The sequence below is a fragment of the Physcomitrium patens genome, chromosome 4 (assembly GCF_059467195.1).
Source record: "Physcomitrium patens ecotype Gransden chromosome 4, ASM5946719v1, whole genome shotgun sequence".
Lineage (NCBI taxonomy): Eukaryota > Viridiplantae > Streptophyta > Bryopsida > Funariales > Funariaceae > Physcomitrium > Physcomitrium patens.
The window spans coordinates 5,549,282-5,560,377 of NC_143413.1; the positions used below are offsets into that span (position 1 = coordinate 5,549,282).

Below are 11,096 nucleotides of genomic sequence, written 5' to 3' on the forward strand. Positions count from 1 at the left end.
TATATTATAATTTGATTTGAAAGTGATGGCTATGTCATCTAGAAACATTGCCTCAACTTATACGAAGTTTACATTTACTTTGATGAACACAATACAAGAAGATAGTATATGTAAGCTTTATGTTAAAGAATATGTAAATATATAGTTGTCAAAGCATAAATCTATGACAAAAGATAAACTCTTTTAAATCAATTTTTTTCTTTTAGTTTTTCATAGATCTATTGAAATTAATATACTAAAAAACTTCTAAATATTCATGAAAAAAACTAAACAAAATAAATCTTTAAACTCAAGACCTTAATCTATATTAAATTAATATTTTTTTATATAAAAGAAAAATTATAAAAATAAATTATAAGATCAATATTGAATTCTAAATCAAAAGTGGCATATTATAATTGCAAGATCAATACCTCAATCCTCCAATCTCCTTCTCATGGAAGATCAAAAAAATAGTTTTCAAACATACTACTTTGTTTTGTAATATTTTTTTTTATTATTCTATTTGATTGAGCCATAAGTAATATATCATTGCTCATATTTTTTTTTCACTCCTACTTTTACAAATATTTTCTTGTATGAACGTATATTTTAAAACATCTTGCATTATATATAATTTAAAAATTATTTATGGGTAATAGATTGATGGATATCAATGTTTACTTGCTTTTATGAACAAAAAATTAAAATTTTTTATTACAGAGAAAAAAATCATGTTGAAGTAGTAATTGTATTGTATAATAAGTTTTCTTATAGTCAAAATAATAATAAAAAAATCCATGAGAATGAAAAAGAAAAGATAGAATTTAAAATTCTTTATTTTAGGTACATTTTGTTATTGGCAATGCTCCAAAAGCTTAGAAAATACAAATTATAAATATCTTATTGTCATAGATATATGCATATAAGCCAATAATTACATGTATAAATAGGTAGAAGTAAATAAAAATTGATAAAAGTAAGTTAATTTTATAATATTTATTATACAAGCTTCTTAGAAGCTTCATACATGCTGCTTTGACTTTATAGGTGTCTTTAATTGACTTTTTGGATTAGAAATGTGGTCAAGAAGTTGGCCATGTGCCACAAATGTTGTTAGCTTGAAGATCAAGCTAATTATGTGGCCCACACATAGAAAAACTTGCCTTGTAAGTCAAGGCATGTATCCTACAAAGTCAACACTTATTGGAGGTCCTATAGAACGTCGCCACATAGCCCCTAGTTAGATAGTATATATAGAGACAAGAGTGAAGCCTTCTTCACTCTTGTCAACTCCTTTCTTATTTCTAGTATAGTTTCAAAGATCTCTAGTTTTCTTGTCTTTTGGCAATAGCCATTCCAATTTCTTTCTTAATAAACATATTGAATTATTTCTATTTTGTCATCTTTTTTTGAAAGAAGTCTCACTTATTTATTTGTCTTTATCAAGTTCTTATCCTTGACACTTGTCTACATTAAGAAAAAAAAAATTCCAAGCTTCTTTGTTGCTAGACACATGTACTTGGATAAAATTTAACTTAAATAAATATGAAAAAGTAGACAAAATACTACTCTTAATCATGTTATTTTATTTTATTTTATTTTATTTTGTTCTTGTTAAAAGTTGTTAAAACATAGTTATATGTATTACAAAATCCTTACATCTAAATCTCCATTAGATTACCAAATTTGATAAATTATATAAAAATCCTAGTCAATCTATCAATTCTCTATTTTTAATAATATACTTGCTATCATATGCACCACCAAAAAAAAATATAAGACAAAATTTATATCTTCTTTTTATTTTTTAAAATTTTCTAATTTTTTAACATTTAAATATCTATAAAGAGACACCTACATTGATGTATTTTAGTTTTGAATTCTATACAAGATTCATTACAAGCAATAATAATCCTTAGTTATTATTAAAAATTATTGTTAGTTTACCATGAAGATGTTTTATATCCACTAATAATCAATTAAGTAAAATTTTATTTTTTTCATAATTACATATTGTGATCTATTTTGACTTTGTAGTTAATAATTAATTATTTTTTATTACTAACTCAAAAAATCATATTAAAAATTATAAAAATATGTTATTAATTAAAAATATATAATTAAAAATTATTATTATTATTATTATTATTATAATTAAAATTTTATTCAATATATTAAATTATTTTTTTAATTTATTTTCTTATTTTTCTACCATAATTTGAAGTCAAAAGTCTATTTTTAATAAAATATAATGTATATAATTGCCATTCAATCATATAAAACATAATATTTGTATTGCTAAGTATAAGTTTTTATATATATATATATATATATATATATATATAAATGATTGTATTTTTGATCTATAATGGTCTATTTTAATGTCCTATTTACTCATTTGTACAGTATGTCATAAATTTATTGTACATCCTTAATTAGCCTTATTAGATTCAAGAATCCTAGTTTGTTTTATAGATGAAGCTTTTGTTATAAAAATAAGAAGTATCTTTATTCAAGACAAATAAGCCTATACATGTAAAATTCATAGATAGTTGTTTATTGTCCTTTGGAGATATTATCTATGAATTGTTTTTTTTTAAATAAAAAATAAAATTTATTGTAACTTAGTAATATTTATTATTTTTAGATTTTTATCCAATTTAGTTATTTTAGGATTTTTGTGGTAAAGAAATAAATCCTCAATTAGATTAGACTTCTCATAATCTTAATTTTTTCCATAGTTTAGTCTATGATTCTATTATTTGAGTAAAAATCCATAAGTTCAATACAATCGAATTCTTGCTAGTAGATACAAGAGATTTTTTGCATTTAGCAAAAGAAGGATCAATTTTTGTTATATATGCCACACCTATTTTTGATAGAAAAAAGACTACAAGTAGAATTCAAAGTCAATACCAAGATTATTAAGATATTTTTTAAAAAAATAATGCAAATATTCTTCTAAATCATTGTCTTTATGAATGTTCTATTGATCTTGAAGATGGAATTCAACTAATATTTGAACCAATTTATAATTTATTACAAAATAAGTTGGTTGCATTCAAAGAATACATTGGTGAGAACTTAGCTAAAAACTTCATATACCATTCTAAATGTCTAGTAAGAGCTCCCATCTTATTTATAAATAAATAAAAAAATAAAAATAAAAATAAAAATAAAACTTTGAAAATGTATGTAGAATATTGAAGATTCAATAAGATAACCATTAAAATTAAGTATTCTCTACCATTGATTTCAAGACTTCTTGATCAATTCAATCAAAAAAAGATCTATATAAAAAAAAGATCTATAATTAGTATAAAACTTAGTATGTATCAAAAAAGAGATGAATGGAAGACTATGTTTTAAACCATGCATAGATATTTCAAAAATAATGTCATGCCTTTTGGACTCATAAATGGACCAACTCTTTTTATTTTATTTAATAAATGATGTCTTTTATGAATTACTTAATAATTTTATTATCTATTATTAGATGATATTTTAATCTACTCTAAAAACATACAAGAGCATAAACTTTAAATTTGTTGCATACTACAAAAACTTAGAGATACAAGATTATATGCTAAGATAAAAAAAGTGTGTATTTCACACTACTCAAGTTAATTTCTTAAGATACATCATTTCAAACAATGGCCTTATGATAGATCTTAAGAAATTTTAGACTTTTATGGATTATAAGATCTCAAAAATAATAAAAAATATGTAATATTTTTTAAAATTTGCCAATTATTATTAAATATTTATCAAGATATTTTTTCAAGTTGTGGCTCTTCTTATGCATCTAACATGTAAAGACAAACTTCAATAGAGTAAAAAAATTGAAATATCTTTTAAAGCTTAAAATATAATATTTATTTTTTTATCAATATTATATCACGTCAATTTATTTAAGGCATTCTTTATGACAACAAATACATTAGACTTTGCTATCAATGTAGTATGAGCAAATGATAAGCTCTACTTGGTAGCTTTTCATTTTAAAAAAATTTTAACAATCAAGATTAACTACAAGATCCATGACAAAGATTTTTTTGCAATTATGGATTCATTTTTAAAATGGTGTCATTATCTAAAATGTGCTTCTAGTCTAATCATTGTATTTATGAATCACAAGAATCTCAAGTACTTCATGTTGACATATTTTTGGAATCATTTTTTGTGAAGCTTTTTCGACCACCTCTTTATTAAGTTTTGATTTCAAGATCTTTTATTGACTTAAAAAACAAGAAGATTTATTAGACGCCCTTTCTAGATATTTTTTTCTTGCACTTGAAGAAGAACATATAGATTTTAATTAATGAAGAGTAATTTTCTTGAAGCATGAGCATTTTTATCTTTGAACAATGAAGTCAACATTATTTGTTGATTCAACATTTTTTAAGCAAATTCAATTGAGTATGCCCTCTGATCTTCTTATTCATAATATTAAAAATAAATTTTTTAAGTCTCATGATACTTCCAAGTTTATGTTTAAGAATTATTTATTCTATTTTGAGAAATGATTATATATTCCAAAAGACAAAATATAATAATATATTTTTTAAATTTGTTACAACTTTCTAATAATCAGACATTTTAAATATAATAAGATTTTATAGTTGAATTTGAAAGATATTTGGTGGCTTTAAATGTAGAAAGCAATAAAAGCCTTTTTACAATCATATGAAGTTTATTTAAGATAAAAAAACTCCTTATAATTGAATTTATGGACTTTTTAAACCATAACCTATTTTGGAACAACCATGGTCTTTTATTTCTATAGATTTTATTACGGACTTTTCAGTCTTAGATTTGTATAATTTTATATTTGTGATAGTAGATCATTTTATCAATATAGTATATTTTTTATTATTTATAAAATCTATAATTAGTAAAAAATAACTAAGTTCTTTCTTGACAACATTTATTGTTATTATAGATTGTCCAATGATATTATATCAAATAGAGGGACTCAATTTATATCAAGATTTTGGAGAATCGTTGTCAAGATTTTAAAGGTAGAAATAAAGTTTTTTTTGACTTTTCAACTTTAAAGCAATGGATAAATAGAGCGTGTAAACTAAATTTTGGAGCAATATTTAAAGCATACAATTAACTATCAGCAAATTAATTGGATAATTTTTTACTATTGGCATAGTTTGTTTATAATAACATGATACATTCTTTTATGAAATAAACATGTTTATTTATTAATTATGGTTATCATCCACAACTTGATATTTTTTACTTTTCAAAAGTTGATAATCATATGATAGAAGATTTGATGAATCATTTATCTAAGCTACATACAACAATAAAGGTACAACTAAAACAAGCTCAAGAATGATAAAAGATTAATACAGATGCCTATTAGAAGGAACAACTTCAATTCCACATTGGCTATAAGATATAGTTACTTTGTTGCAGTATTAAAATTAATCGTCATTGTTGGAAATTGGATTATCGTAGGCTTGAACCATTCTTTATTTGTAAACAATTCAATCTGGTTGCTTATTGTTTAAATCTATTATAGTTTATGAAGATCCATCATGTATTCCATGTATCTTTTCCTGAGCCATATAACATAATGAATATCTAAAGAAGAAGACAAATGCTACTTCATCATATAGAAGTGAATAATAATCAAGAGTTTGAAGTGGATAATAATCAAGAGTTTGAGATAGAAGGAGTTTTAGAGGCAAGGCAGAGATGAAATAGGTAGAAATATCTTATTTATTGTAGTGGATATGATATTAGTGATGTTGTTATACAACTCCTAGTTGGATAGTATATATAGAGGCAAAAATGAAGCCTTCTTCACTCTTGTCAATACCTTCTTTTACTTTTAATCTTTTTTCAAGAGACATAAGTTTTTTTTATCTTAGACAATAGGTATTTTCATTCAATATTATACCATCTTTGAATGATTATCTAGTCTTTTTAAGTGATATAAGAGTGTCTTCATTATTTAGTTCATTGAGATTCATGTCCTTGATAAGTGATCATTTTTATCCAAATAAATTAAATCAAACAAAAAACCACTCTAAATAAGGATTGAGAATGGAGATAAAGGAAAAAAAAAGACAAGGAGAAGGGAGGTATATTGGGAATGGAGATGGTTCAAGGTGAGATAGAACTAATATTAAACAATTTAAATTTGTGATTCTAAATGGTACTAATATTTTCGACCAATCAATGATTTTTATGGATAAATAAGTAGACAAATATAATTTTTTTTATATAAGTAGATATAAAAACAGAGACATACAATTAAATAATTTTCCATAGAATTTTTAATTAGATTTTTAAGATGAAAAAAATATCATATCTTAAAAATAAAATAAATTTTTTAGTTATTATAATTTATACATTATAATTTTATTAAAATTATTTAATATTTTTAAGTATTTTAAAAAATAAAAATTATTATTTTGATATTAAATTAATTAAAAATACTCGTATATAAAATATATAGTATTTTTTTTAAAATGGTAGCATTTCAAAATGCTTCCTATTTAAAGAATTTCAAATTTTAAGACTTGACCTTGCATTATACTTTCCAAATTATAAATTAATTATAATGTTTTATATAATTTCAAATAATTATTTAAATCATTATTTTAAAAGAAACTCAATGTATGATAGTAAGCTCTCATAACTTTCTACACTACACACTGCAAGTAAAATTAGTAAAAATACATTGAAAAATACACAAATCAAGAGCTTCATGATCAAAATCAATGGTTGCAAGTAAACTAGTTGAATTACTACATTCAGCAATTATACATCCCCCTTCAAAGGTTTGCAATAACATCAAGTGAGTACTCTATCAAAAATCCTCTTAATTGAATAAATAAATAAATTATGTGTTAGATTGCACAAAATAAAAAATAAAAAAAATAAAAAAAACGAATAAACAAACAAACATACTCGCAGAATTAAGATCAAACAAAACGAAATAGAAGGAGAACCAGAAGAAGGGAGGCCCAAAACCACGCCGAAAGGAAACGGCTATAGGAATGGGCGCGCATCACCGCACAAACCTCTACGGGTTTCGATGGCCACGACACGACGTCGCTGTGGGACTCCGCGGGCTCTACCACCGCGCCCGCTGAGCCTGAGCGAGAGGCGGCGGCGGCGGCTATGAATTAATCAATGCATCATGACAAAATTCAGATCACTAGAACTGCGCATTTGCGTTCACAATCACGGCCACAATCGATCCGCAACGTTGGGAATCGAGCTCTACTCTACCTATGCGATCCAGCTTTCCACTTGACCCTTTCCTGGCCCCTTCTCGTCTCTCCTTCTCATCGATCTCACCGACGGGTTTGCACACACGACATGGAAAGCTTTGATTCCACAGTTCAAACCCACTCCAGGATGGTGTGTGTTATGAGTCTTGGTGTTGAGATGAGACATGAGGGGTTATGCATTCTTCCGCCGTTTTCTGATTGCTGTTCCGGCCGCCGTGGGAACTCCTGATTGCCCGATTTGCTGTCAAACCTTGTCAGTTGTTTGTGAGATCGCTATCATGGAAGCGAGAGAGAGTGAGAGAGACAGAGAGTGTCCCACTGCACACAGAGGGTAGGTTCTCTAAACTCAGGTATAAGTGAGCACATGAGTTGCAAGAGGACAATGCTGCTACATCCGGATGCTGGGGGAGAAGGGAATCATGGCGCTGCTTGTCAGGGCATGACGACGCATGCCAGCCCAAGAAGGCGTCGAAACAATTAGAGGGCTCATTCCTTTCTCCATGGAGTTTTCGGATATTCTTACCCACTTGGTTTCACGTAGTTGTCTGTGGCTTTAATGTGGTCGGGTAAAGTGGGTTAAGGTGGTGCATGCAAGTGATTTATCCGATGTCCCTTTTTAGACCCATGTTTTGCGCTTCCAGGCTGGTCAGTGGCATTAATCCCGATATCTGTGCACGGGGTGGTTCATTTCTGTCTCACTTTCTCGGCGTTCGTTGGGTTCGTTGAATGTGCTGCAATCATTTTCTGGCGGGCTTTGAGGGGCTACAAATGTGGCTTTCGGCGCTTTGTCCATTGTCAGGGGAGTTTTACGTGAGTGTGGTCTTGACATCGTGGAGGGTTTAGCTTGTGAACTCTTCGAGTGTGTGGAACTCTTGCAGACTACGTTGGCTGTTGCATTGATAGATATGTTTTTTGAGTTTCTTTGACGTCAATCGTTGGTTGATCTTGGGAGTGGCGCGAGTTCCGCCCCGCGCACGAAGAAATGGCATCGTATTCGTTAGATGAGTTTTTAGGGGCAGGGGTTTTGAAGGACATGGGCAGCAATTTTGCGGAAGATGGCTGGGATGACGTACCCACGCTGAAGATAATCCGTGCCGATGACATGGATGCGCTCAATCTCACCGACATTCAACGAGTAAGTCTCGCAGCGATGTTGTATCTGTTTCTCTTCTTCACGTGCACAATTACCACTTCATCGAATGCTGCGCATTTTTTTCTTTCTTCAATGCAATCCACGCTGCCCCCACTCTGTCTCGACTTGTTTCCCTTGCGATGGAATCACATTCTACTTTCCTCACACCATCCAATGCAAGTCGAATCATCCGTTACACTGAAAATCTTCACCTGTCTTGACAACGTAAACGTCGCCAGAATGCCTAGGATTCCAACCAAGCTTTTGCTCAGTTGCAGCCAAATTTTGGAGACTTGGTCTGGTAACTCTCTTCTGTGCTCGTTGTGCAGGATGCTCTTGAATTGCGAATATATCTTCACAATCGTTCATTGATGAAGTACGCTGAAAGGTTGGAGGCCTCAGGGATAGGGCTAATCGACTTGATAAGCATGAAGCCCTCTGAGCTAGCCACCAAGTTTCGGATGCGAAGAAATCATGTAACCACCTTCGTTGATACGACAATGTCATGTGCGATTCAATTGCCACCTGATCTTACTAGAGTGTCCTCTGGCAGTCGGCGGCGCCCCTCCACAGCTTCACGATGCAGTGATGAAGGAAAGGAATTGGTATCCAGTAAGCCCGTGCTCAAGCCCCCCCCGTTTGAGTTGCACAGATCCACGTTGAGCGAATCGTTAGTCTCCTCATTCGTCGAATCCTACTCGAAGGTGTCGCCTGTCGCCAGCTCCCGACCCTCGAATGCTCGTAAGTCGAATGCCAGCGACATGGGATACGAGTCACCAACTTTATTGAGGCCCGTCGACGCCAGAAAACCCAACGCTCCAAGAGGAGTATTCGCAGCGATTCCTACCGCGCGTCGCATGCGTGGGATGGTGAAAGCTCCAACCCCGGATAACATCATAAAGTTGTCGGTGCTGGAGAGAGTTTCGGTGCGACAACTCGCACCAGATCACAAGACCGGGGTTGACGTTAGAACGATGAAGGGGGCGAAAAAACCCCAACCCTTCAAAGCTTCCAACCTTTGGTCCGAGAAGGCGACTCTATTCTTTTGCATTCGGAGACCAGGGTATGTATGATGCACCACCCGGATTCCTTCTCAGCCAAAACATGCTAACACCCGATTCTCTCTTCCGTTCACATCTTATCCCTCATAGTTAGTCTTGGTAAAAACTTTGCTGAGTTGCTGGCGTTTTGCAGGTGCGTGATGTGTCGAGCTGAAGCACATCAATTATTCGCCCGGAAGCCGATTTTTGACGCACTAGGCGTGCAGCTCGTGGCCGTGCTCCTGGAGGACATCGACGAGGAGGTGTGGGCGTTCTGGCCGCGGTTCTGGGCAGGCATGGTGGTCCTGGATGAGAAGCGGGACTTCTTCAGGGCACTGGGAGGAGGCAAGTTGATGAAAGATAACCTTTTCACGGGATTTTTTCTCAATCCTCTCGCGCGCCTCAATTGGAAGCGAGCCATAAAAACAGGCATACCTGGAAACGCACGAGGAGAAGGGCTAATTAAGGGAGGCCTATTCATTGTCCGGCGAGGAAAAGGCGGTGTTTCGTACCAGTTCGCAGAGAAGAACTTCGGCGATTGGGCGCCTCTGGACGAAGTCCTTCAAGTGTGTCATTACATGAAGGTGACCCACTTCTCACTTGGCATGGGTTCCTCCGCACTCTTCGTGTTCCAATTCCACCTTCCTAGTAATAGAAATACGCTGACCCATCTCTTCATGAATGTGTTTAGCCCCATCTGCACATTCCAATCTCTCACTTGCATCCAATGACTTCATCATCTGCAGCTGTTTCGGTACTACATTTATTAACACCTCCAAGATACCATTTTTTTTGTGCAGAATGAGGGTGAATGTGGTTCGTAACAACGCATCCCACTCACTCACCAATTCACCAATTCAACTTGTACGTTAGCATTTCTGGGCAGATTAGAACTCACCTCAGGTAACCCTTGTATAATCCTTTTTCTCCAGTCTCTCTTTCTTCCACATGTGAAGGTAATGCCGTTTTTTCAGCACCCACTGCGGTGGTGCGGCGATTCAAATATGGTAGCTTCTGCTTGATGATCATGGAATAGTTTTGTTGTAGATAACTAATGTGCTTGGTCCCACTGGCTTGAATAGCTGGCCAGCCATTCAGTGAAATGCACTTCATAATTCACGACCCCGAGTGATGCACTCTGTTCGAACACAGGGATTGGGCTCCAATTTGGGAATTCCATGCGAGATTCATTCATACAACTCTGTGTTTTTTTTTTTTTTTTTTTTTTTTCTTCCTCCATCTGGCTGTTTAGTATTTTTCTATCTTTAGGGCTTTGGGATTTAAGCCTCTCAAGTCATCCCGTCGCAATTCTTCATTCCAAAGTTCCAGTGAAAAAATCATGGTTCCTTTCTTTACAGTGAGCTGAGTTTATCCAATGGTTTAGAACCTTTGTTTTTTTTAGAAGTTGGCATATGGCATTTTAAAACCTTACATCCTAAGTATGGGGTTGATCTTCGATGATGAGAAGTATTGAAGTTATATTCAAACTAAAAAAACCATAAATTGTCCTATGTAATTTGAAATTAGCTTTTTAGTGGAATTTTCCATATTTCTTATAATTTACATAGTTTCTACACTTGTCTTTTATAACTATTTATGATTTGTTTCACAGTCTTAAGAATATGTCATTTTCATTGATTTGTGTACTTGTTTGTTTTTTTTTTGTGATTAATTTTCTTTATC

General features: G+C 31.9%; 1 protein-coding gene across 1 annotated transcript; it reads left to right on the forward strand.

Annotated features, from left to right (window-relative positions):
• Positions 1–7,943: 7,943 nt before the first annotated feature.
• LOC112280921 (uncharacterized) lies at positions 7,944–10,603 on the forward strand. Its single transcript, XM_024516878.3, has 4 exons — positions 7,944–8,376; positions 8,703–9,436; positions 9,568–9,997; positions 10,214–10,603. The coding sequence occupies exons 1-4, from the start codon at positions 8,224–8,226 to the stop codon at positions 10,235–10,237; spliced, it is 1,341 nt and encodes a 446-aa protein (XP_024372646.2). The 5' UTR covers positions 7,944–8,223; the 3' UTR covers positions 10,238–10,603.
• Positions 10,604–11,096: the final 493 nt, after the last annotated feature.

Excerpts from the sequence above, each read along its gene's own strand:
- LOC112280921 (XM_024516878.3), top strand. The coding sequence starts at position 8,224 with ATGGCATCGTATTCGTTAGATGAGTTTTTAGGGGCAGGGGTTTTGAAG. Across the intron at positions 8,377-8,702 it reads ATCTCACCGACATTCAACGA|GATGCTCTTGAATTGCGAAT; the intron begins GTAAGTCTCGCA and ends CTCGTTGTGCAG. Across the intron at positions 9,437-9,567 it reads TTTTGCATTCGGAGACCAGG|GTGCGTGATGTGTCGAGCTG; the intron begins GTATGTATGATG and ends GGCGTTTTGCAG.